At 62.5% G+C, this 26,813-nt stretch overlaps 1 protein-coding gene across 1 annotated transcript; it reads right to left on the reverse strand.

Annotated features, from left to right (window-relative positions):
- Positions 1-392: 392 nt before the first annotated feature.
- RBM38 (RNA binding motif protein 38) lies at positions 393-16,028 on the reverse strand. Its single transcript, XM_058562423.1, has 4 exons — positions 15,658-16,028; positions 14,734-14,857; positions 14,240-14,294; positions 393-900 (listed from the first exon to the last, which is right to left on the reverse strand). Exons 1-4 carry the CDS (start codon positions 15,892-15,894, stop codon positions 597-599), a joined length of 720 nt encoding a protein of 239 aa, XP_058418406.1. The 5' UTR covers positions 15,895-16,028; the 3' UTR covers positions 393-596.
- Between the last annotated feature and the right edge of the window lie 10,785 nt (positions 16,029-26,813).

Raw genomic sequence — 26,813 nt, forward strand, 5'->3', positions numbered from 1 at the left:
AATACAGAAATACTGTCACTGTCTCCTGGGGCGGAGCCGTCGATGAAAGCGAGTCTCTCCAAGTCCAAAGTAGGTCTGGGATTCTTGGTGGCGGGGTCCTCCGCGGAAAAAACAGACTGAGATCCTGAAATCAGCTTAGTAGCAAAACGACGAGGGTCAGAAAAGGGCTGCGGGGCTTCCAGGGGAGGGAGGGACGTGGCCGGCTCCGGCCCGCCGCCCTGGAGCCGGGCCTGCGGCCGCCCGCGGGCCACGTGTAGGAAGCGAGGACCCGGACGTGGGGTCCCCGCACGCCTCCCCGCGGGCCACAGCTGTGCGGGGAGCTGCAATCAAGAGTCGTTCACGCGGCTCCCGCAGGTCTCCCCGGAGTAGGAGTAAGGCATCCTGGAGCGGGGCGGCGGGGGTCTGTGGCGGTGGCGACGGCCCCGCCGGAGGCCGCGGGGACGGGCAGGGAAGCAGCAGGCAGAGGCTGGCGCGTGTGCGGGCCTGCGCCGCGTCCTCAGCTGGCTCTCGGTCGTTTTTTTTCCTGAGTCCTCCCTTGAGACGTGATGGGTCCCGGATTGGGGCAGCGGCCTCCAGGCCGTCCCGGGGCGCAGCCCTCACTGCATCCGGTCGGGCTGCAGCTGCGGGGGCTGGTACTGCACGAAGGCGGGGGCCGCGGGCGCGGCGGCAGAGAGGGCCTGGGGCACGGCGGCCGGGTAGCCGTAGCCCACGAAGCTGGCGGCCGTGGCGGGCGAGGCGGCGTACGGGTACTGGTCGTAGGCGGCCGGCGGGTACTGCGCGTAGGCCGGGCTGGCCGGCGTGTACTCGATGTAGGGCGACGACAGCGGCGGGACCGGGGCGGCCGAGATCACCACGCTGGGCTGGACGATGGCTTGCGGGTAGATGTAGTGGGGGGTCAGCCTGCGGGCCAAGCAGAGGAGCAGGGTCAGGCGGCAGAGCGGGGACACACACACGGCTGGCTCCGGGCGGAGCGGAGGAGCCGGGAGAGCCGGGGACGCTGAGCCCCCCCGCCCCCATTTCCTCATCTGTAAAATGGGGGCGACAACAGGGGTGGCTCCTTGAACACACCAGACATGTTCCCATGCGGCCTCTGCTCCGCCGGGCGCCACCTGCAGCGCACTCTCCCCTACCCCCTCCTCCCTCCCTCAAGTCTGTCCTCAAGTCTCCTCTCCGTGAGCCCGCCCCACCCCCCCAACCCCCACGGGACCGGCTACAGGATTTGGGGGCGCACTTTGAAAATGACTAAGAATTTCAAGGCAGCGACAGGAGAGCATCACGCCCAGCGTGGGCCCTTCCGGCAGGGTCCCCATGTGACTGCCCAGGTCGCACGTCATCCGTGAGGCCGTCCTGCCCCCACGTCCCTGCTCATCATCCCAACATCTGCCACCCACCACGTGACACCCCACACAGTTTCCTATTTAGCGTCTGTCTCCCCCGACCAGAGCGTCGGCTCCGCACGGAGCTCAGTCCCCCCACCGACAGCCCGGAGCCCGGCGCAGTCGGCGCTCCACGACTATTAATACACGAACGAGGGGACACAGGAGTGACGATGGTGACGGAGACAAAGATGACGGTGAGAGCCGGGGAGCACGGCCGGCCGCCGCCTTCCGGGCCTGCGTTGCGAGACAGACGCCGTCGGCACCGTGCCCGGTCGGACCCCCCGGCCGGCCTCCACACCGTGGGCACATTCCACAACAGAACAACGGGGCTCGGGGTAAGTGCCGTCCCCAAGTTCCCACAGCGATGAGGCGGGGGGCTGGGACCCCCAGACCCCCTGAGCCCCAACGCGGGTCCCCCCCGGCACACAGACTAATGTGCAAAACCGCTGCCGAGGCGCCGCTTACGGCACGCCTCCTGCGGGCACCATGCACGCAGCACGCCCGGCCCTCCGGGTCGGGGATGAACCCCCACATGTCGCAGATGGGGAAACCGAGGCTCAGGAAGGCAGTACTAGTGTGCATCTGCTCTGCCAACCAGCTGCTGGGCAGCGCTGGGCAAGTGGCTGAGCCTCTCTGAGCCTCACAGCACGTCTGCAACAGCAGCGCCCACGGCCCGGAGACGCTGGGCAGTGCCGGGCACAGAGCGACCTCATCAGGGTAGACGCCACGTCCCTCAGCATCAGCATCTCCTCCTCCCCCCGTTCCCACACTGGCACGAGTTACAGAGAACAGGGTGCCCTGGGGGCATCATGGAACCCCAGTTTCCTGCTGCATCTAGAAGATGGGCCCAGGATCCAGGCCCCGCCCCTGCTCCGAAGAGAAGCTGCTTCGAAAAGAAAAAGGAAGACATTCCCCCCAGGCTCTCATCCCCTTGGCAGGGGCAGGAACGGGGCAGCTTTGGGGGAGTAACTGGGCAGCAAGCAGACCCCTGAAAGCATGTGCTCCCGTCCCCCAGCCAGGCCCCCTCAACAGGCAGGAGGAGCCCTCACCTGCGACAGGGACAGACGTGCTCAGCGGACCACAGCAGCACCTACAGGAGCGGCAAAAAACCAGACAGCCCGAATGTCACCCACAGAGGACAGGGCAGTATCCGACGTCCCTCCAGACCACCCCGCACGCGGCAGCGAGAGGAGACCTGAGCTCAGCCCCACGCCCCTGCCCTCCGCACCATCAGCAGCGAAAACCAAGCAGCAGAACAGAGATGCTGTTTATGCAAACCTCTGATATTTATGGTAAATGGTGATACTGCTTATGCTAAAAAAAAACCAAATGTGTATTTATACCCACGCTAAGGATGGGTGAGGCCGAATAGCACAGAACTGCCATTTTTACGGGTCCAAGAGTCGACTGACGGCAACTTCGTGTGGTGCAACGTTTTGAAAGCACAGAAAAGGCTGAGGGAGGCCATGGGAGCATGACACGTGGGTTTGACCATCTTTACCAGGCGAATGGATTCATGTGCACAATCAGGAAGGAGGAGCTCTATTTCCAACAGCCAAGAAGTTGAAACAACCCAAGCGTCCCTCCAGTGATGACGGATAAACAAACTGGCATACCCATGCCATGGAATATTACTCAGCCATAAAAAGGAATGAGGCTCTGATGCCTGCTACAACGTGGATGAACCTTGAGGACCTTATGCTGAATGAAGGCAGCCAGACACAGAAGGCCACGTACTGCATGATCCCACTGATACGACATGTCCACAGGAGGCAAATCCAGAGAGCGAGCAAGTGCTTAACCTGCCAGGCGCTTCCGGAAGGGGAAGGGGAGTGAGTGCTTATGGGTCTCCTTCTGGGGTGATGAAAGGTTCTGAACTCGACAGTGGTGACGGCTGCACAACTTTATGAACACACCTAATGCCTTAAAACAGTTATGTTTTAGGTTACGGGTACTTCACCATAATAAAGGCGCATACATAAGGAACACGTTCTGAGCCAGGAGGGAACCACCCGGCCAGGGCAGAGGTGGGCGGATGACGGCGCCGGGGCCCCAGGATCTGGCACAAACACCTGGGGGTGGGAGTCTGGGGCACACCTGGCCGCGTGCCCAAGGGGTCACAGCTCCCCTGACTGCGTCACCCTCACCTCAGCCGCTGGCTCTCCTAGACCACAGCGCCCAGCAGTTGCCATGACAACACACCCCTGCTGGCGACAGGCAGCGCCTCCCGACACCTACACGGTTGACCTTTCGCTGTGTTTGTCAGGAGGTCCAGGCGGCTTCCGCCAGGAACCCCACGCCCTGGCTCAGGGCCACAGCACCCGCGCTCCCTCTCCCGCTCCGGGAGCCTCTGCTGCCCACCCGCCCCCTCCTCCCCAGGGGGACAACAGCCTTGAACAGCGCCGGCATCTGTACTGAGACAGCCGTCTCACGTCTGCGGGTGTGCTCAGGGCCAGGAGCCGCAGGGCCCCAAGCCTCGCGGAGCCTGGATTTCTGGAGGGGAACAGGCACCCAAACACACCAACTCGTGAGCCAGAGCCAGGACTCCCGTGAGGGGCGGGGGGTGTCAGAGGAGGCTTCCCGGAGGAGGCGGCAACTTCACGGAGCCCGAGCTCCCGGCCCGTCTCCCGTGGGTCTCACGTGAGTGAGGAGGGCTCTGCTCTGACGCCCAGCGCCTCGCCCAGGGCCGGGCTGTAGAAAGTGCTGTGCACCCTGCTGACAGAACACGGTCCCCTGGGCACAGGCCCCTCTGGGAAAGACGAGGGCCTCCTGGCTGGGAAGGGAGCGAGGAGACCTGATGAAGCCTGCCTGGGTGCCGTGCCCACCATGCCGCCGTCCCCGGGACCATCAGCGGCCCCCCGCCATGTGAGCTCCTGGAACCTCAGAACATTCCTCAGTTGGAGGCCACGGAAGCTTTGAGCTCAGAACTTCTCCAAGCGTGGGCAGGGGCGCCCCTGCCTCAGACAGCCCCGAAGCATCTGCTAACAGCGTGGATCCCCACAGACCGCCTCCGGGGATCCTGACACACTCCTGCGCTCGAGAGCCCCAGCTGCGCCCAGAGCCTCCCGCCGTCCACACAGCAGAAGGACTCGGACTTCAAAAATCACAGGCTTCAGGCCACACCTGCCTCACGGCCCCGGCGGCCGAGGCAGCTGTCAACCTTTACCGTGTTTCCGACGTTGCCAGGACCAGGGCTCTGCACCGGCCCCCACGGAGCCGCCCTGCGGGGGACCTCGGACCCGGTGAGGGCAGATACTCTTTGGGCTGGGGAGGAAAGGGACTCCCCTGTTCCCCGACTGTGAGGACACGGTGTCTGCGTCTATTCACCTGCTACCTCTGAGGGCTCTGCCCCACACCCTGCAGGTGAGAAGCCAGAGAGAACTTACGAAGCTTTTCACGGCCACAAAGTAGGTACTGTTGTTACCCCGCTTCCCGGAAAGAGAAACTGCGGCTCAGAGAGGCCCAGGTGCCTTGGGCAGGCACACAGCCAGGGAGTGGCAGAGCAGTCTCCCCCGGCCACACGCCGCCCGGCACCCCTGCCCACAGGACTGGCTGCGGGCTGGGGCCACCTCAGGGGCCGGCTTGGGGCCCCAGGAGGCCGCCCAGGTGGGAGAGCGGCCCCAGTCCAAGAGCCGGCCGCCCCCGGGGGTTCTGCCCCCGCCACGGAGCTCAGCGTGTCCACAGAGACGGGCCCCCAGACGGCGTGCACCCCAGACTCGGACCAGAACGGAAGGAAGGCACTGGGGGCGGTGAGGCCTGGGGACAGACGAGAGCGCCGGCGAGTGCAAGGGAAGAAGGAGGCAGAGCCCCACCAGGCAGGGCCCCCCCACCCCACCCCTCGGCCCTGCACTCAGCCGGTCCCAGAGCTCCTGAGTCTCGCAGCGGCCTCGCAGAGGCTGACCTCAGGCCCGCTGTGGGAACCCAAACCCTCCGCCAGAGCAGCGGCGCTCCCGGGGGACACTGGGCCCCGTCGGGGACATTTCTGGTTGTCACACCGGGGGCGGGGTGGGGAGTGCCCCGGGCACCCAGCAGGTGGAGGGCGGGGCGCTGCGAACGTGCTGTAAGGAACAGGACGGCCCACCACGGAGAAGCGCCTGGCACCACGCCAGGGCGAGACCCTGCCGTGAACCAGAGAGAACAGGGCAAGGACAAGGACCTCTTACCGCTCTCGTGACCACAGACGCCCACGGTGGGGCCGGGACGGAGGCCAGGCGGGGAGGGAGGGCGGGGCTGGAGGGGGGGCGCGCACACGTGCGCGCGCACACACACACACACACACTACACGCGGGAACCCACTGAGCTCTTCGGTGAGCAAGAAAACCCAGCCAAACCACAGGCCGGCCCTGTCTGAGGGCAGCCCCACGCCCCGCCCCAGGCCTGCACACAACAGGCAGAGGTCCCAGCCGCCTGGCACCGGGGAACAGGGCCTGTGTGCCCAGCGGGTTTCTTGGCTCCCCGCCTACTCCTCGGAAAGGTCAGGCTGTCTCCGGGTGCCTGATCTTCAGGCCTCTGGAAAGGGCACAAGCCTGGCAACATTCCACGTGTCCACGTAGGCTGGTCTGCCCAGCCAGGGAAGTCTCTGAGGGGCTTCCCCCCCGACCAGGGCTCAACCTACCTCCCCAGCTTATCTCCACCCCACCAATGCCTCCCCCATCCCCCTTCTGTTCCCCAGACTCTACTGGCTCCTCTCACCACAGGACCTTTGCACCTGCTGTTCCTGCTGCTTGCAGGCTTCTTCCCACAGCTCAAACCTCAGCTGCTCAGGGACCTTCCCAGATCAACGCCTACAGGCCCCGCCCACCGCCAGCTGTATTTCCCTCTTCCGGCCCAAAACCACGTCATTTACCTGCTGTTCCGCCGTCTTTCCTACGAGAACATAAACCCCACGCAGGCAGGGACTCGGCCTTGACTCCTGGGTCCCAAGGGCCCAGAACAGCATCGCCGAGGGCCTTGCGGTGACAAAGGACCCTCCCCCAGCGGCCCCACTGCTTCCTGGGCCAGGGGTCACAACCCCTCGGAAGCAGAGGACGCAACCCACCCTGGAACAGCCGCTGCCTGGCACAGCTCTGCTCAGCGGGCCACAGCTGGGAGCCCCGGGAAGGCAGAACCTGAGGCCTCGGTGTAAGGCTGGCTCTGCCACCTGCTAGGTGCCTGGTGCCCCACATTCCCTCTGTGGGGCGGGACCCCCTGGGGCTGCCGCATGGATTTAACGCTCTCCACACTCAGAGAACTCAGCAGCACCAAGAACCCCCTCCTTGGGCCCCAGGGAGGGCGAGAACAGTCCCCCGCCCCCTCACCCCGCCAGGACAGACGGAAAGTCCTCCTTCTCGTAGGCCGTCCCACCCCAGCCCCAGGGAGGGCAGCACGGAGCCCCAGAGGGAAAAACGGACCAGCCAGCAGGACAGTCAGGTTCAGGCATCTGGACTCAGCAGTCAGGTGACCACCACCCACCAGGGCTGCTCCTGCCTGGCCCAGCATCGCTGGGACTTGCAGGGTTGGGGTCTCGCAGCCTCTCCTCAGCACAGTCCCCCGCTGCGCCCGTCTCTGCTCCGGGGACACAGAGCCACGGCCAGCAGCTCCTCTCCCAGGACGGCGCCCGGCACTGCCACCCCTTCCAGTTTCTCTGGAAGCCCCAGCTCCACAGCTGCCTGGTCTCCACGCTTCCTCACCCTCCTCGGAAAACCTTCCGCCTCCACCGAGACCCAGGGGCGCTCACACACGATGCTCACCTGTTTCCCAGAAGAATGAATCCCACTGCTCTGCAAAGCCAGGCAGAGGGAGAGAAGGGGGCCGAGGCGGGCGAAGCCAGCACAGCCAGGCGCGTGGGCCCTGAGGGACGGCTCAGGGGGCTTCTGCTTCCCTCGGGGGCCAGGGCAAAGCACACCCCAAACCCCCAGACCGTGTGGGGCTGCAGCTGGCCAGGCTGAAAAGGCTAGACCACCCCAGAGGAACATGCACTCAGGCTGAGCCCGCCTGGAGCTCCTCCCCGGGCTCCAGGGCACCCCCTGCTGAGAGGGGAACGGGCCAAGGTCTCTGCCCAGACCCAACACACCCGGGGTCAGCAACGCACAGCCAGAGCACCCCAGCTGACTCGCTTGATGGAGACCCAGGGGTCCAGAGACGAGAAGCCCAAGTTTGGATCCTGGCCATGCCTGTCCACGTGCCTCCACCCTGTCTGGCCTCAGTTTCCCCATCTGTACACTAAGTGCACCCCAGAGCCTGAAAGAGCCTCCACTGGGTCCCGCCCCTCTGGAAGGCAGAGGTCTCGGGGCTCCGAGCCACAGGGTCTGCGAGCCCCGGGGCAGGCGACGGGTGCTGACAACAGCCAAGGGCAGCTGGCGACCGGAGACGGACGCCCGGACTCTCCACACACTCAAAGCAGAACTCTCAGCGAGAAGGAACCAGCCGCAGCCCCGGAGGACTCATTTTCTGAATGTAAAGCCACCCCCGAAAATAAAAATGAAAAAGCAAATGAGCCCCTTTCACTTTTTCTGCTCTCTGGAGGTTTTGCCCCCTGCGCTGGAGATGCCGGCGGCCGGGGGGGAGGACTCCAGGTTTCTGGGGCCAGGGGAAGGGGAGGCAGGAAACCAGGCCCCCGTGGGCCCCCCGGGAATCCCCAGAGGCGGGGACATCCAGGCCTTGTGGGGCCATCAGACAACAGGCAAGCGTGGGGCAGCTGGACGCAGCAGGTGAAACCTCTCCCGAGGGACGAGGGCAGGCCCCGCACGGCGTCTCCTCCGGAACCGGTCCAAACCTGAACCCCCAACACTGCACCCAACGCCAGCTGCCCCCCACCACCAAGACCAATCCGACCTTCCATTTGCTCAAGCCCGAAGCTCTGGAAGCTTCCTGGACTGCTCTCTTTCACACGTTCCTTAAAATGTACTCAAAATCCCACCCTTCCCAGCACAGCGCTTGTCAGGGCGGCCACCACGGCCTCCCACCTCGGTTACTGCGAGGTCCCCTGGGGGGGCCTCCGCCGTGGCATCGGTGGTCCAGGGACCCCAAGCAGCCAGAGGACGCCTCAAAGACACCAATGACCAAGCCCTCCTCCACTCACAGCCCCATGTCACAGAGTAAAGTCCCAGTGCTCCCCTGGCTCCCCTGGACCGAGGAGCCGAGGTCCCCCAGCTGGGCCCCTGAGCCCCCCATCTCCCACTTCCTCCCACCATTCATGTCTGCCTCCCCCCGCCTGCCCCTTTCCCTCCACAGCGCCTGCTGCCCCCTGGGGCCTGATTATTCCCTTTATCGTTCGTCCCCTCGCCGCCACTGCAGGATGCTCTGTAATTACACGCTGGGACCAGGTCTCCCCTCATCCCCACGGTGTCCCCAGCTTGGCACAGAGCAAGCAAATATTTGTCGAACCAACTGACTGAATGAACGCACAGCTTCCTCGCTCCACCACGTGAAAAGGAGCCGGATGCGCCCAGCGCCCTGCAGAGCATTGCTGCGTCCACGTGGCAGACGGGAAACAGGCTCAACGAGGAAAGCCGTGAGCACAAGGGGTCACACAGACTCCCCCCTGCTCCTCTCTCCACTGCAGCACGAAGTGGGGGCCGGCCCAGCTGGGAGCCCGTGCCCCCTGCAGCCCCTGATCCGGGACACACCGTGGGGCGATTTAGACACCGCGGCCGCCCCTGGTCGGGCCTCTCTCCCTGGACCTGAGGCTTCCGGACGAGGCTCTCCAGCCCCCGGCAGAACGGCCCCTCCTACAGGGCCAGTGGGGCCGGGTGAGGAGCTCGTCCTGGGGGGACCCAAGGAGCCCCCGAGAGCTGGTTTCTGTTACAGCCGCAGGGCACAAACAACAGGTGTGCACGGGCGCCCGCCAGGGCCACAGGCCGGCCCACGCCTCACTCCACTGAGCTGCCAAACAGGAAGCCACGGTGTGGGGAGCAGGCAGGGCCACCCCAGACAGCCTGAAAGTAAAAACAGGCCACGTGACGCCACACGGGGGAGAGGACGCCGGCTTCCGCCCACCCCACAGCCTCTGGCGTAGACCTCACTTCCTGCTGTGTCCCCCGGCGCTGACCCCGTCACCACAGCACTGACCCCTTCACCATGGCGCTGACGCCCCTTCACCACGGTGCTGACCCCCCCACGGCGCTGACCCCCCCCCACGGCGCTGACCCCCCCCGACGGCGCTGACCCCCCCCCCACGGCGCTGACCCTCGCCACGGCACTGACCGCCCCCCACGGCGCTGACCACCCCCCATGGCGCTGACCCGGCGCTGACCCCTTCACCACGGCGCTGATCCCCCCCGATGGCGCTGACCCGGCGCTGACCCCTTCACCACGGCGCTGACCCCCTCCATGGCGCTGACCGCCCCATGGTGCTAACCCCTTTACCATGGCGCTGACCCCCCCATGGCGCTGACCCTCCCCAAGGCACTGACCCCGCATGGTGCTGACTCCACAAGGCCCTGACCCCCACCATGGCACTGACCCTCCCCAAGGCATTGACACCCCATGGTGCTGACCCCCCGAGGCGCTGACCACCCCATGGCAGTGACCACCCAAAGGTGCTGACCACCCCCAGGATGTTGACTCCCGCCAAGGCACTGCGAACCACCCAGCTCTATTTTTTTTTACTTCATATCATGAAATAATGATAAAATCTCAAAAAGTCACAGAAACAGTACAAGAGGTCCCGTGTCCCCTCCCGCAGTGTCCCCCAGTGATGAGACCTCATGTCACCCAGCAAGTCATCAAAACCAGGAACCCGACACGGCACACTGCCACCACCGAGGCTCCAGGTCTTGGTCAGATTTCACCATTTCTCACGTGCGCTCATTTTCTGGGACGTCCTGGTGTGTAAGCCTCTGACACTGTCACACACACAGATCGTCTCTCCACTGTTACAACCACAAGGCAGGGCTGCCCCACCTCGGCCAGGCGCGCCATCACCCAGCGGGCCCCGTGCATGGAGGGACCTGTGATGGTCTGGCTTCCCTGTTGGACAGTGAGTGCCCTGAGACGGGGAACCGACGGTGTCTTGCTTATTCCAATACCTCAGGCACAAGGCCTGGCATACAGCAGGCGCTCGATAAATGCTTGAACGCTTCTGAGAACAGCTCTTCATGTTCTGCCCAGCCTCATGTCTCCACTTTTGTGGGGAAACAGACATCTTCCCGCCATTCCCCAGTCCCTACCCCCCAGGTGACTCAGGGCTCCGCTCAGACCCTCAGTGAGCACACACCCATGGCCTGGTGATGGCGAGAGCGGCGAGTCTCAACCTGGGCACCAAGAACCTTCATACGGAGGTCACAGGAGTCCCCAAAACCATAGGCCAAGTGGGGTGCGCACATGCCTGGGAGAGGGTCCCACGATCACGCTCAGTCCTAGGGTCTCTGGCTCTGATTTGTCCAACAGCTGGCCAGAGAGGGGCACTGGGGCCTTGTCAAGGAACCAGGGTGTCAGAGCCCCCAACTCAGGCCTCTGCCCCCAAGCCGTGTGAGCTCAGGCAAGTCTCCCCTCCCCCGGGGCCTGCACAGGAGTAGGGGCAACAGACCCCATCACAGTGCTGCCATAGACGCGTCACTGACAAATCCCGGGTCTTCCCGTGGGCCAGGGCCCAGCTGACAGGCCCTGCACACAGGCACTCCCTCAGTCCTCAAGGTGGCCCTGTGAGGTGGCACCGTCCCCACCACAAAGACGGGGGGATGAGCCCAGAGAGAAGGGTCTGGGCCTGGCCTTGAGCCCGGGCAGACCCCAGGGTCCCTCCTCCAGCACACGGCCCAGTGGACACCCAGCAGCCCCAGGACCCTGTCCAGTCGTCTGGGGCCCAGGGCCTGGCCCCACGCCTGGCACAGAGCACGGCTCACAGTGAACGGGCATGTAGCCCACAGCAAGGCCCCCTTAAGAATGGGGGAGGGCTGTGCCCAGAGAAGCAGCTGGCCCTTCAAAAATAACCCAAGAAGAGGCTGCAAGTGCAGCCAGGCCTGGGACAAACTTCAGACCCTGGCAGGCCTGAGGTCCGGGCGCGGACAGACACCGAGACACCAGGAGGCCCTTTCCAGGTCGGACCAGGCTCTGCCCGGACATGAGCCCTCTCCACGCTGCCCTGACCTTCTCTCCCGCCTGCCGGCTGCTGACCGCCCCAGCCGCCGGCAAAGAGACGCTCGGCTGGGCAGTCCACGGCCGTGGCTGTCTCCTCCCGTGACTGAGCCACTTGTCACCCGGCTCCCCCAAACCCCAGGCCTCGCCCCATATAAGTACACGACTGAAACGCACAGGCCGAGTCACGTCCTGAAAAATCCCGTTCAACTTAAGACAAGAGAAACCAAGGAAAGGGGATCCAGGCAAAAACCATACAGTGTAAAAGTTCTCTGCAAGTTTTTCCACCCGACGTTTACGACCCAGCCGGACCAGGGTCCCGTAGGGCCAGCCCAAAAGTGGGCCGTGGCGTCTCTAGGGCCGTCCAAGGCGTGTTGGGGCCAGAGGGTCTGGGCAAGCCCAGCCGGGAGGAGAGGGGTTAACTGGCTCACACCCCTGGGGCTGCCCGGGCTCCGGCTCCCACTGCGCCCTCAGCCAACCGCAGCCTGTCCCGCTGCCAGCCCCTCGGACAAAACCGGCCGCTGACTCAGGCGGGCCGGCTCCCGGCCGATTGTGTGCAAAGACAAAAGGGACGCTGACGGCCCAACTCCGTGGCGGCCGCGGGCGCTGGGAGAGGACAGCTGACCAGGCGGCCCGGCCGGCCACCCCTTGGGCAGGACACCCAGGAGCCCTCCCCGCGGGTTCCCAGCAGGGCCTGGTGGGGGGCGGGCGACGCTGCAAGACCTCAGTCCACCGGCCGCTGGAAACCAGGAGCTGGACAGTCCCTCCAGACCCTGCGTCCCTGTTTCGGTCCCCACCCCTTGGCAACCAACAAACAGAGCTGGAGGCCGCCTTGGTGTCACAGGTATTAAATGCCAGCCAGCAGCTTCAGTTACAAAACACTGTCGCTTGAAGTCAGGAGCACACGGCGGTAAAATCCGTGACCCACCCCAACTACCCTCACATGGTGGCGCGCGGGTTCTGGGCCAGCCCGCCTGGGTTCAAATCCCCTCACTCCAGCCACCCTGGACAGGTTGTTAATCTTTCTTTCACCTTTCTCTGCCTCAGTTTCTCCATCTGTGAAGCAAGGATAATATCTGTCCCAACCCCACAGGGCTGTGGGAGGACAGACGGGTAGAAGTGGGGGAGCACGGAGCACCCAGCCCCCATGCTGGCACCCAGTTAGGTGGATGTTATTCCCATTTTCCAGGTGACGAGACGGGGGCTCAGGAAGAGGACCTCACTTGCCAAAGGGACCCAGCCAGTAAGCGGCAGAATCAGAATTTGAACCCAGGTCCACAGGCTCCAGGGGCAAGCACTGAGTTACACTGGAGTCCCAGAGGCCGAGAGATGGGTCAGCAGGGATCCCGGCCTCGGCCAGGGGAGGTCCTGCTGCATTTCAAGCAGGACAGAGCTGCACGCACTCGAGGCCCACGCCCTGATCTCTGTGCAGCTGGCCCCGGCCCCGGCCCCCAGCCCTGGTGTGGACCCGGGGACAGAGCCAGGGCTATGAAAAATGGGGATCACCCTCCTCGGGTGGCCTGCATGCCAAGAGGAAGAGCCTGGGGTGACGATCGGAAGCTCGGGGTGTCCCCAAACACCTTCCAGGACGGCTCCAGACACTTAGGCAGATCCCAGGGCGAGAGAGACACCGGAACCACCTGCGCCCAGCGCCCTCCAGCTCCCTCCCAGGACAGACTGGAAGCTGAGCTCACACACATCCACCAAGCAGGCACCCCGCGTCGCGGGCACGCAGCAACTCCTCAGTCACCTGGCTGACCTGCCCAGTCAACCCGAGCCCAGCTCCCAACCCTGCTCCAGTCCCTGGTCCCCAACACCCCCGTGAGCGAGTGACCCCTCAGACCCAGCCTCTCTCCAGGCGCGTGTGCACACAGACTCACGACCCGACGCACACAGCTAGGCCTGGGGCTTGGCCTCTGCTAGCTTAAGTGCTAACATCCTAAAAGGGGGACCTATTCTATAACTGCCCTCTCCATGTCCCCCAGGACCCCCACCCCCACCAACACACTCTCCCACTGGGACACGTGGCCAGCGTCAATCACAGTGCTGAGTCAGACCGCACGGCAGGCTCTTCTGTGCCCCCGGAGCGTGTGTGTCCTCCGAGCAGCTGCCAGGCCTTACTAGAAAATGAGGGACGGGAGGCCTTTCTCGGACAGGGGAGCGTGCGACGTGCTGCTCCAAAGCAGGCAGACAAAAGGCCCAGAGGCCGGGCCCACTCGGGCAGGGACACCTGGCCCTGATCCTCACCCGCACCTCTCACAGACATGGAACCCCGGTCGGCAGTGACCTGCTGCCACCATCTGTCGGGCACCAGAGCAGGTGAGAGGGGCCAGCCCAGTTCCTAAGAAGGTGGGCAAACACTTGCAGACTGCCCATCCTAAGGCCTCCACGCCTAGAACCCTGAGGAGCCGCTACCACCGCCACTTCATAGGGCAGGAAACTGAGGCACGGACGGCGGCAGAAGCTGCCAGAGGTCGCACAACTAGGGAAGCTGGGATTTGAACCCAGGCCACAGCCCCAGAGCTCATGCTCCCCGTCTCTGTGGTGCGGCCTCTGCCAGGGGTGGAAAATGCGACCCACCTTCCCCTAGTCCTCCCAGCTCATCCCCCCCACCCCCAAAAGGCAACCACGTTCCTGAAAGCTCTCAGAGAAAAGAGGCTGCGAACAGCACACCGATGTGTGGGCTGGCAGTCTTGTGGCGAAGGACTCCTCGGACCAACGGGCACCCCCCCGGGAGACCCCGGAAGCCCACCACCTGCTCCACCTGGTCTGCCCCCACCCCACCCCCACCGGCCTCATCCACTCACCCGTACGTTCGCTGGACCAAGGTGGGGTGCAGCTGCTGGACGCCGATGGCAAAGCCTAAAAGGGGAGACAGTCAAGGACTCGGCCTCACTCCAGGGGGCATAACCACACAGCCACACACCTCTAATCGAAGAGGGTAATGCTGTCCTCCCCTGTCCCAGGTCACCCCCACGGGAACCCCGAGCTCCGGCAGAGGCCGGCCAAGGGACCCGGGTGTTGGTCCTCCAGGGGCCAACTTCCTCCCTCTCGAGGACAGCTGACAACTGGGTCAGGCACCCTCCCCACCCTGCCCCACCGGCCCACGAGGCCAGAAGAGGGGTCCAGCCCCCAGGCTGGGGGATGACTGCCCTGTGACGGCTCTGCAAGCACGTGATAGCCGCCTGCCACTCCTGGGGCAGGGCATGGGGGGGTGCCTTTTTCCACCCAACAGATACCGAGATACCGACGCTGAATATAGCAACCGAGAAGAGCCAGGAAGGAAAACACAGGCTCTCACCCGTCTGGAGGCTCCGCGGCTTGGCGCCCAGATAGGCCAGGTTCACGTTGGCCTTGCGGCCGTCGATGTTGGGGTTGGGGTCTTTGCAAGCCCTCTCAGCGGCCGCCCGGTCCGCCATAGTCACCTGGAGGTGCAAAGACGTGTCAGGGGCTTCCCTTGCCAGGCGGGGGGAGCAGAAGGCTCTGCCCTGGCACCACACTCACTTCCCTCCACCAGCGGTGCCCGTTACCCAGGGCGCTGGGCCAAGGCCCCTCTGACCCCGGCTGGGGCCCTCCCACAAAGCTGCTCCCTGGATTCCAGCTCCTCCCTCCAAGTTCAAGTGCTGGGAAACCTTGCCTCCAAGGACAGAAACAATCCCCGGGGGAGACGGGACTCCCCCAAAGGGAGGCAGGGGCCCCAGCCTGGCCGGCCCGCCAGTGGGGGCCGTGAATTTCCTCATGGGAGGGGTTTGGGGACGATGCAGTTAGAAGGGAAGTAGGAGACCGTCTTCAAGTCGTTTTTTACTTCAATTGATATTATTTGGGGCGTCTGAGGGGGCTGCTGGAATACATGGCGGCGTGGGGGGGTTGCTAAAGGGCTCCAAAGCGCCCTGGGGGGAAGCCTCCGTTCCGCGCTCGCTTGTTGCTCCAGGAAATCCCGAGAGCAGTCATCTGCCCCCAAAACCACTCCACAAACTTAGGAGTCCGACTTGAAGGCAGCGCCTCTCCTTTTCAAGCCGGCCGTGGGGTGGGGGCAGGGAGACGGGCCGGGGGCCGTGCGGGGCGGGACCGGCTGGAGCGTGAACTGCCGCCCCCGGGCCCGAGGGGGACAGCAGGTGCCGGCGGAGGGGCCCCGGGCGGCCCTGCGTGCGCCCACCGCTTGACTCAGCGCCCCGGGCCGCGGTAAGCGCGGGGCGGGTGCGCGCGCGGCCGCGGGGCCACTTACGAAGCCGTAGCCGCGGGACTTGCCCGTCTGGCGGTCGGTGATGACCACGGCCTCCTCGATGTCCCCGAAGCCCTCGAAGTACTTCCTGAGCGAGGCGTCGGTGGTGTGGTAGGGCAGGCCGCCCACGAAGATCTTGGTGAACGTGGTGTCCTTCTGCGAGCCGTGCATGGCGCCGGGGGCGGCCGGCGGCCGCGGGAAGCCCGCGCTCGGGGCGCACGGCGCGGGCTGCAGCAGCATGGGGGGCGCCCGCCGCCTACGGACCCGGGCCGCGCGGGGCTGCGCTCATGGGGGGCGGCGGGGGCGAGCGGGCAGCAGGACGCGGGGCGGCCGCGGGGCCCGTGCACTCGCCGGCCGCTCCCGCCGTGCGCGCCGCGCTGCGCTGCGCTGCGCTCGGGCCGGCGCTGCGGGCACTCTGCGCCCCGGCGCCCGCCCCCGTGCTTTGTAGCCGGCCCCGCCCCCGGCCCTGACCCCGCCCCGGCCCTGACCCCGCCTCGGCCGCCCCGGCCGCCCCGCCCCGGCGCGCGGGGTCCGCCGGGAAGCGTAGTCCGGGGAGCCCTGGGGCGGGGCGCGCACGGGGAGGGGCGAGTGCGGGCCTGGGGTCGGCGCTGGGCGAAGGTTCCTTCCTGAGCACCTACCACGTGCCCAGCGGTGGCAGGCGCCTGCGCTCGTGGAGGGCACCGTGCGGTGAATTACATGTAAAGGATTAACACCACGTTCACTGAGTCAACATTTATGTACCCTAAACTTAGGGTACGGCAACACGTCACACTAAGAAGCGAAATGATTTGTGTTTTATATATAAATATAATTCGTTCGACGAATATTTATAGGGCCCTTGCGCTTGGGGCCCTCTAGGCGTGGAGGCCGCAGGGATGCACAGAACAGTCCCCAGCCCCCTGGAGCTTCTATGAATAAGAGATTCAACCTGAAATACACAACATACAATCCAGAGGGAAACGAATCAGGGCGCTGCCATCCAGGAGGGCCCGAGGTCCCAGGGCCCCCTGAGGAGGTGACTGGGCGGGGGAGGTAGTTTTGGCCTCTTCAAAAGTCCATCCCTGTCCACGCCGGTGTCTGGGATTCCTCCATCAGCGTGGGTGACCCTTGGGCAAAAGCAAGCAGAGGGAGGGTCTGGTTCCCTCTGTCGCTGTCCCCAACCATAGAAACAGGCCCATCCCGGGGCCTCTGTGAATCTCACAGCAGGCAAGACTGGCTGGAGAATTTTTGAGGCCCCTTGTTCAAGTTATCAGGAATTTCACGTCTGACGGTAGAGCACTGACCCAAGAGTGGGACCTTTCTGATGGGCGGCCATGTGACTGCACAGGTCACTGCCCTTGAAGCTGGCCCTGGCACCAGCATCCCCCACCCGTGGGTCACACCACGGTGCCACGCCTGGCTCTGGGGGCCACAAACCCCCCACCTGTCCAGGCACCACTGTCGTGACACCCCGGGGCCGTGGGGGAACTGCAGCTCTGAGTGGGGTCACTGGTGGCCCCATCCTGTGGCCTCGTCTCTGGCAGTGGGACACAGGCTGGGGTCTGCAGGGGCTGGGAGTGGCACCCGGTGGGCTGAGAGGGACAGGGAGGCAAAGTGTTTGCTGTCTTTCAGGCGTTTATCCAGCACCTTCTCTGTCAGGCTGCCTCTGACTCCAGGCCCAGAGGAACCTGTTTCAAGTCCCTGGACTCCCTGAGGCCACTGTCTACCCGCAGCCAGTGAAGTCTGACCCTTCCTTCCCCCAGCCCCACCCTAGGCCCCTCACGCTGGGAACGGAACCCAAGTCTTCAGAGAGCCTCCTGGGGACACACTTTTCTGTCCCACCTCATTTCCCCCTTCCTTGTCACTTATGTTCCTCCAGCTCCCCAGGCTAACTCCTGCCTCGGGCCGTTGCCTCCTTACTGGCCCTTTGTCCTGTGTTCCTGTGTTCCTCTGTCCCTCCGTGTACTTTCCACTTCCCCAAGCCCTCTGCACCCACTCACCTATTTAGGTCTCTCCCCTGCTAGGAGGGAACTGGGATGTTTTGCTCAAGCTGTAGGGCCTGCCAAGCTGAGGGCCCCCGGGGGGAACGTTTGTTGAGTGAATGCAAGATGGAACAAAGGAGGCCAGGAAACCTGTACACCAGACAAGGAACCCTCAGAGTGCCCTCTGAAAACTTTGATCAAAGTGTGACCTTCACTTGCTGGGCCAGGGAAGGCGGCCACTGCCCGGCCGCGTGATCTTGGGCAAACGGGGTCCTTTCACCGGGCCTCAGTTTCCCCTTCCGAGACAGACAGGGCCTCTCTGAGGCTGTCCCCAGCCGCGGCACATGCCGGGGGCGCAGGCGGCCGAGGCTCCCGGCCTACAAGTCCCAGCGCCGCCCGGGCGCCCCGCCCCGCCCGCCCGGCCCCGCCCGGTCCCGGGGAGGCAGCGCGCGGGAGGCGGGCGTCTGCGCAGCACGTGCTGGCGCCGCGGGGCCGCGGGGTCCGCACCTGGGGGGCGGCCCAGGGGGGTCGGAGGAGGGGAAAGCGCGGGACGCGGGCGGGCGGGCTCGCGGCGGGCACGTCGCGCTCCTGCAGCCCGGGAGGGGCAGCGGGGCATCCGCGTCTTGAAGAGGGATGCGTGGGTTCTGGTTCGGGTTGGGTCGCTCGTTCACCCCCTGACCCCGTAGGATTCCGCATCGCCAACCTCTGCGCCCCGCCCTTCTCGGGTCAGGTGGCCCCACGTCCCCACGTGTCACCAACCTCTGCCTGAGAATGAGCCATTCACCCCCCCCACACTTGTTAATGGCCCATCCGGTGCCGGCCCAGGGGTCTAGGTCCCCGGGACACCAGAGTAGGAACACGTGCCCCCCACCACGCACCCACACCCACACACGCACACACACGCTCTGGAGCTCACCCTTTAGGAGGAGTGGAGAGACAATGAATGAATGAACATTTGTATTTAGGTAAATTTTTCCAGGCAGGTGCTGAGAAGGGAGCAGAGGGGCCCCGGGAGAGGAGTGACAGGTGTGCTTAGAGTCAGGCAAGGCCTCTGGGAACTGGGGAGAGCCAGAGCCTTGTGAGCACAGGGAACAGCGGAGGGAACAGAAAAGGCAAAGGCTCCAAGGCGGGAGATGCAGCCACCAGCATTTATCGAATATCTTTTGAGTGCCTGCCACTTCTCTGTGGTGAGCCCTCACACACCGCTGATAGTAAGAAAGGTCAGTGGCCTTGGCGTGCCTGTTTGGGGCCAGGTCCTTGACTGGGTGACTTACATAGATTAGGTGATTTAACCTCAAAACAGCCTTTGTCATGGGTAGGTACTATCAGCCCAATTTTAAGAGGGAGGGGACTGAGGCTCAGAGTGGCTTCCCCAAAGCCATCAAGGGCAATAAATGGCTGGCCAATCCTGGATCCCATTTTGTCCTCCCCACAGCCTTTAAGGAGGAGGCCAGCTTTGAGGGCTGCGCAGGTGGGACCTCAGAGAGCTTAGGTGAAGTGAGACCTAAGTGGAAAGTCTTTTCTGTGAAAGCTTCCACTTTTCTGCTGAAAGAGACAGCAGTAGCTGGTATTAGCCCCTCATTGTTCTTTCTGCCCTGAACTTGGGTGGGATGTCTGGAGCTGTGGTAGCCATCTTGTGATCATGAGGCAAAGTCCAAGAGACTCACAGACACCAGTACTGATACTGCTAAACCCAGGGGACATGTGGCAACGTCTGGAGACGTTTTTGGTTGTCACAACTTGAGGGAAGGAATGCTACTGGCGTCTAGGATGTGGAGGCCAGGGAAGCTGCTAAATATCCTACAGTGCACAGGACGGCCCCCCACAACAAGGAATTTTGCGGCCCCAAATGTCAATAGTGCTGAGATTGAGAAACCTTGTGCTAAACCAGCGCCAACAACCAGGCTCCTTGTTATGTAAGAAAAATAAATCCCGAAGTGTTTAAGCCACCGTTGGTCAGGTTTTCCATGAGGACAACGAAAAGCATTCCCGGGTGATGCGGGTACAGATGCGGGTTGATGACTCCACCGAAGGGGCCAGCACGGCCTGGCGGGGGCGTCTCTCCCGCTTCCCTCGGTCCCTGTGGCCTTGGGCCCATGCTCCTCCTGCTAAAGCGCGGCCCCTTCATCACACACGGGGACGACAGTGGTGCCGTCTGCCCTGCGGGGCTGGGAGGCCGAGGGAAGGAGCGCAGATGTGGAGCCAGGCCCGGCTGCTCGGCTGAGTCCCCGGCCACCGCCAGGCCCAGCGCACGCTGCCTCTCCTCCCCGAGGACGGCGGCCCAGGATGTGGCAGATGGAAAAGGCCCCGTCCCCGTGCCCGCCGCCCACACGTGCCTGACACAGCTCACCCAGGACATGGCGGAGCACGAAGTCCACCTCACTGGCTTTGTCCCTGTCCCCACAGGGGAGAGCCTGGACTCTGCCTGCTCTGGAGACGTCGACCTTTGTCTGAGACTGTGCGGGGTGTGGGCATTGGTTGTGGGCTGAATCACGTCTCCCGAAAAACATGTGCGAGTCCCATCCCCTGGGACGCGTGAAGGTGACCTTCTCTGGAAACACGGCTTGTGTGATATAATCAATCTGAGATGAAGTCGCGCTGGATCGGGATGGGGCCTCATCCAGGGACCGCCGTCCTTATAAGAAGGCAGAGTGAAGACACGGGGCAGCCCGTGACGAGGGAGGCCGAGCGTGGGCGATGCGTCCACAGGCCAAGGAAGGCCGGGCCTGCTGGCAACCCCAGGAGCTGGGGGAGGCCCGCCTGGCACAGCCTCCCCTCAGAGCCTCCGCAGGGAGCGCGGCCCTGCCCACTCCCGGAGTTTGGACTTCCGGCCTCCAGACTGTGGGAGAAGACACTTCTGTTGTTTTAAGCCCCCCGGTTCCTGGTCCTTCGCCGCGGCAGCCCCGGGACACCGACGGGGGCTCATCCCCAGTGGAGGGAGGAGCAGGGCGGAGGCCTGAGCAGACGGAGACACACGGCTGGTCAGACTCACGGCTCTCGGAACCGCCCTCAGAGCCACTCTAGGGCGCTGGGACTGCTCAGGGTCGTTCCAGGACCCGGACCCGGGAAGCACCCCTGCACCTTTCTGGGCTTCTGCTCAGCGGGGAACGGGGGACTCCAACTAGTGACCCTTCCAGGAAACACCCCCTATGTCCGTCCAGTCGCACCCTCTTGCCCTGACCCCCGCGGGGAACAGAAGTGGCCCACCTCCCCTGCACCCTCCCGGCCATCTCCTGAGTCTGGTTCCTTCCGCTCAGCCAGTGGCCAGGCCGGGCCCCCTGTCCCCACCTGCACCTCAGAGGCCCATCTGGCTGCAGCCCCAGGACCGAGTCAGGCCTGCAGTTCTCAGCCCGCGCTGGAACACGGCCGGCTGTCACGGAGCTGGATGCTCCCGGGGCCGGGGCCTCGGGCCCGTCCAGGCCTCTCCTCTCACCTCCCTCAGAGCTCGCGTCCCGGCCCGCTCCTCCTTCCTGCATCCGTGTGCTTCTCTCCCGATTGTCTCCAGGTGGAGGTCGGCTCCGGGAGGTCGGCTGCTGTGTCCCCGGCACCGGGTGCGTGGACGGTGCTCAGTAGACACGTGCTGAGTGGGTGAACAAACGCATGCATGAACGCACTCCAGGAGACCGAGACTGGGGGTGTGGACGGATCCCCAAAGCCTGTTTATCTTAACGGACACGCAAGCAACAGAGGGGTCCCGTGGATTCCAGCCGGAGCAGCCACCCCGCCATCTCAAAGGTGGGCTGCAGGAGCATGCAGCGCCTGCACTCCCTCCACCCCCCCTGCCGGGAGGCCTGAGAAACCAAACATCCCCACAGCACACAGAGAGGAAGCCCGAGAGCCGTGGGCTGGAAGGTTTCTCACGCCGGCCGAGCCCAGGCTGGCCCCGCTGCTTCGGCTTTGCAGAGCAACCCGCTAATTGGCCCCTTTCTGCTCATCCCCATCAGCGAGAGGACTGCACTCCCCTTCCTTCCTGGGCAGCGCTGGGCCCGGCCGGGACCAGACGGGCCTGCGTCTGTGTCCTGCACACGTCACACAGTGGCCGGCGACGACCTCTCTGGGGCTCAGCGTCCTCAGCTGCGACGGGGCGTCCTGGCAGTCACTCCTCACGGGGCTTCGTGAGGCTGAAGTCGGGGCACGGAAAGTGCTGAGCTCGTCCCTGCGCCGAGCAGCAGCTTGGGAACTGCAGACTCCTGCGATTTCGGGTCTCCACCCAGCTGGCCGCGGTTTCAGCCCACGCAGGCAGCCTGGGCCCAGGTGGGGAGGTGGGCACCGCGTGAGCCTCCCACACCTGCTCCTTCCATGGCTCCCAGTGCCTGCGAGACGGATCCCAAACCCCTTTGTTCAAGACGCCCTCCCCACCCACACCAGTGCCGAAGGGCCCAGCCTCCCCTGCCGGTCCCCTCACGGCCTCAGCTCTGTGTGGGCCGGGGACCCCGGGCGGTCGGCCGAGACCTCAGGACCTCCTCAGAGGGGTGCTTTAAACACTTCGCAAGACGCCTAGATGGCAAAGGAAGACAATTATATTCAAATACAGCGATTAAAATATTGCAAAGCAAGCGTGTGGTGGAGGAATGTGCGTGCTCCTTTATTAATGATTCAGTAACGAGACTGAGCGGTGGCTCGAATGACACTGTAGTTTTGGAGGACAGATGGGCAGGACTGCTGTCGACCTGAGTGGCAGCTGCCCCTCGCGTGGCACAGGGCCTCTGGGGTCTGTGGTTTGGGGTCACGGCTGCCGCTGAGGGTGTGGGGTCTGCGCGTCAGTGGGACTCGGGTTGCTGAAGTGCAGGTCTTTTTCCCCATCAAAGTCACAGACCCCGAATTCTCCCCGGGGCCCTGTGGGCCCATGTGCCCCAGGTAAGGACCCCTTTGTATTAGCCCCTGTTGTAGCTGTCACAATTACCCACCCTCGACAGCTTAAAGCAACATACGTTTATTCTCTTACCGTTCTGGAGGTCAGAGCCCAAAATGGGTCTCATTGGGCCAAAGTCGAGGCGTTGTCAGGGCTGGTTCCTTCTGGAGGCTCCAGGGAGAGTCTGTTTCCTTGCCTTTTCCAGCTTCTAGAGGCCACTGCATTCCTCGGCTCCTGGCCCCTCCTCCACCTTCAGAGCCAACAGCGGCCGGCCGAGTCTTTCTCCCGCCGCCTGGCTGCCACCCTCTCCCTTCTCCCTCTTCCGCTTGTAGGGACCCTTGTGATTCCACTGGGCCGCCAGATAATCCAGTGTAATCTCCCCCTCAGCCTCCGTCCCTCCTGCCACGTGAGCTGGGACGGAAGGCGTGGCCGTCTTCGGGAATGACGACGGCGGTGTGTCAGGGGACAGTGTGGGGCCTTGCCTCCGCCAACCTTAGAAGAGCGTCCACTGTCCTCTGCTGTGTGCGCACGTGAATTACAGACGCAGCAGTCCCACCCGAATGCTTACGCATCTCAGTTTTCAGCACTCTGCAGGTTGGCAGGCGTGCTGGGAAGCCCCTGCCCCTGTACAGTGTGTGGCTAATACCCGAGCTTCGAGAAGTCTGTGAGAGCCAACGCCAGGGAGAGGGCCGAGCCGGTCGCGCGGCGGGAGCGAGGGCACCCACCCTCATCTGCCTGCAGGGAGCCCGGAGAGCGCTGGCCGGGAGACCCCGCCCCAGCAGGTCCGCCTGGCAGGTCAAGCAGGCTGCTGCTCTGGGCACCGGGGCACGGTCGCGACGGCTCCTGCAGGTGCAACATGGACATGGGGTCTGTGTGGGGGCGGGGGCACCCTGTGACACGCTGAAAGGGAAACGGCTCCTGGGACACTGTCTGAGTCAGCTCGGGCTGCTGTGACAGCACCAAGACTGGATGGGTGGCTTACACGACAGAAGTTCATCCTCTCGCAGGTCTGGAGACTGGAAGTCCCAGGTCAAGGTGTCCGCAGGGTTGGTTTCTCCTGAGCCTCTCTCCTCGGCTGTGGATGGCCCTCTCTCGCTGTGTCCTAACATGGTCTTCCTCTGTGTGTGTCTGTGTCCTGATCTCCTCTTCTTGTGAGGACACCAGCCATACCGGATTAGGGCCCACCCTAGTGACCTCATGTAACTGAATCACCCCTTTAAAGACCCGTCTCCAAATACAGTCACACTCTGAGCTCCCGGGGTTAGGAGTCAGTAGTTGAACAGAACCGTGCTTGGGCCTCCCACAGTGGTCCGGCCTTCCTGCAGAGTCCCATGGACGCGGCTCGAGGAGGGGGTTCATGTTACAGGAAGTCCCAGGACCTGAAGAGACTGGAGGGAGCCCCTCGGGCCTCCAGCACCAGGAGACGTGCGCCAAGTCTCAAGACACTGGGAAGTACCAGCCTTCAAGTACTTCTCTCACAGAAATCATCAGTCTCCATTGCACTTTTGTTTTAAAGGCTAACCCCAGAGCCAGGAAGATCCACGGAGGAAGGGAAATGATGGCAAACATGGCACACGAGCTGGCGCCCAGGGTCGGGAGGGACAGGGTGCAGCTCTCATGAGGAAGGTGGCGAGTCAGGCCGGAAGCCGGGGTCAGAGCGGGGCACGGCCAGGCCCTCGGGTTCCCAGGCAGCCTCGTGCAATCGGGCCAGTGACCTCACCGTGAACTCACCTGGGCCATGCTGACCTGTACGTGATGGGCTATCACATGATGACCCACGGGCCCGTGGAATGCTGCAATTGACAGTTTTTTCTCGTGCTTTTGTCCACTTCCTCTCCCCACCACCTCCCCTGCCCCACACCCAGGGGGAAAAACGAAAAGAATCAGGATGCATGTCAGTTATTGTTTAGGAGCTGATTTACATTTTAAGCAAATATGCAACAGGTTTTTCTTATTTGCTTTGGAAACGGCCATCATCTTAAAGAATATTTCTCAATATATTGGATGCAAAATTCACAATAGACTTACACGCAACAGGTTCTAAAATTATTTACTCTGCTTATATTTGCCTTGTGGTGACAAAACTTGTGATTAAAAAAACCCGTCCAGCCGAGGCCATGGGGTTCTCCTGCCCCCTCCCACCTTCTGCTGAACGAGATCTGACAAATCGGGGCAACCTCACTGAGCAGGACGTCCGCAGAGCCACGAGACGCTGGCAGTCTCTGGCACCACCCGGCCCCTCATGGACACAGGAGGCCTGTGTGGAAGGTGCCACGCGCCACTCCGCAGCCAGGCCGGCTTTCCCACCAGCGCTCTGGCCCCGACTTCCGGGGCTTACACGGCTGGTTCAAGGGTCACAAAAATGTTTGAGGGGGAGAGAGAAGAAATGGGCTTCAAAATATAAAAACAACCCCAAATTGGGGGCTGGCCCCATGGCGTAGTAGTTAAGTGCGCGCGCTCTGTTGCTGGCAGCCCGGGTTCGGATCCCGGGCGCGCACCGATGCACCGCTTGTCAGGCCATGCTGTGGTGGCGTCCCATATAAAGTGGAGGAAGATGGACATAGATGCTAGCTCAGGGCCGGTCTTCCTCAGCAAAAAAGAGGAGGATTGGCATGGAGGTTAGCTCAGGGCTGATCTTCCACACACACACACACACAAACCAAATTAATCAGTTTCATCAAATGTCTACAAATGTAATACCAGAGACCTCACTGTTTAGTGTTTCAAAGATTCGTCAGAGAGCACTTCACTTTTGAGCAATTCCCTAGTATTCAAGGTGATCGTTAAGAAATTATTGCCAAATATAAATTAAATACTGCCAAATAATTTTAGAAGTAAAACATGGGAAAACATTTTTCAAAACATTTGCAGTAAGAGAATGTGGACTTAGGGTGGATGTGGGTGTGTGTTAACATGTGAGGTGCTGAGTGGGGAGACCTCCAAATGGCAGAGGGCCTGGAGCAGCATCATCCCAGAGGACACATCCCGAGCCGGTGTATCACATCTCTAAGAGCCACACGCACAAAACTATGATCAAGTGAAACCACTTTTTTATCCAAAATATCATTTCAAGGTGTAATTGATATAAAAAATGAGACATGTAGATTCTTCTTTTAGTAGGGTCTTTGAAATCTGCCGTGCATTTTACGTTTACACGTCAATTCCGACTAGCCATCTGTAGGCCTAGAGCAAAGTTACTAAAACTCGTCTTCAAACGGCCCTGTTTGCCACCAGTACCCACCCAGGATGGAGATTTGTGTTTCCTAATCTTTACTTCCCAAACCAGGGCAGGGATGAAGCTCAAGGGCAAGGGGGTGCCCAGAGTCCCCCACACCGCAGGAGCAAGGCTTCAAGGACCCATTAGGGAAACCGAGGGGGACATTAAATTCTTAAGTAGAAGAATCAGGACTTTGACCTCTGAAAAACTGTCACCTTCTGAGTTTCCCAAGGAGGCCATCAATCTTTCTAAAGATAAAAGTGTATTATTTTAGAGAATATTCTTCTATGGGACAAATAGTCCCTCCATGCCACTTTCCAGCTGTTTTACAAGCTTAGTAACAACAGCTAACAGAGAGCCAACATTCATTTCTTTTAAGAAGCCGCGTCCCCGAAATTGAGTCCAGAACGTGTCCCCATCCTGGCATTGGAGCCACTGGCGCCATCTGCTGGCCACAGCGCCCCACCTGCCCCGGGGCATCCTTGGACAGATAACCAAGATCTCCAGTCTGTGGACATTTTTGTCCCCGCAGGGCCCTGTGGGATAGGACACTTAACAGCAGTGGCAGCTAACATCTGAGCACTTATAGGGGCCAGCAGGGAAGCGCTGTGCAGGCGTTAGCTCTGAACACTCACATCCATCTTCTGCCATAGCTACTTTTACCGTCTCCCATTCTACAGACGGGGTCGCTGAGGCTCAGCGAGGTTTCAGTCACAGGCTCGAGGTCGCAGAGCTGGTGAGTGAGAGCTGGGAGCTGAAGGCAGGCAGTCTAACTCCGGGTGCATGTTTTTAACTACGATGTTATATGGGTATTTCAAATGGCATATTATAATCCATATAATTACCCCTCCCCTTTGGGGGAGAATGCAAGGAAATAGTTATGGCTAGTACTCCTGGCATTGAAGTTATTGAACCTCGAGAACTCATCCTAAACCACATAAGCAGTAACAGGGACAGAGGGAGTCCCAATCCAAGGTATTAAAATACATAATGCGTAGATACATAGATACACATGATGGAAGCACGTCACGCAAAACGAAACCCACCGTTACCGTGTGCCATATACTGGAATACATTCTGTAGTCTTTGGTGCTCCATTTAAAAAAAAAAAGCTAGTTGCAACAACTAC

Source organism: Diceros bicornis, chromosome 19 (assembly GCF_020826845.1).
Source record: "Diceros bicornis minor isolate mBicDic1 chromosome 19, mDicBic1.mat.cur, whole genome shotgun sequence".
NCBI lineage: Eukaryota > Metazoa > Chordata > Mammalia > Perissodactyla > Rhinocerotidae > Diceros > Diceros bicornis.

What these genes read in the sequence shown, in the direction of transcription:
- RBM38 (XM_058562423.1), bottom strand. Translation starts at nt 15,894, where the DNA reads ATGCTGCTGCAGCCCGCGCCGTGCGCCCCGAGCGCGGGCTTCCCGCGG. An exon ending in AGTCCCGCGGCTACGGCTTC is followed by an intron (nt 14,858 to 15,657) that starts GTAAGTGGCCCC and finishes TTGCACCTCCAG; the next exon opens with GTGACTATGGCGGACCGGGC. An exon ending in GCCGCGGAGCCTCCAGACGG is followed by an intron (nt 14,295 to 14,733) that starts GTGAGAGCCTGT and finishes CTCCCCTTTTAG; the next exon opens with GCTTTGCCATCGGCGTCCAG.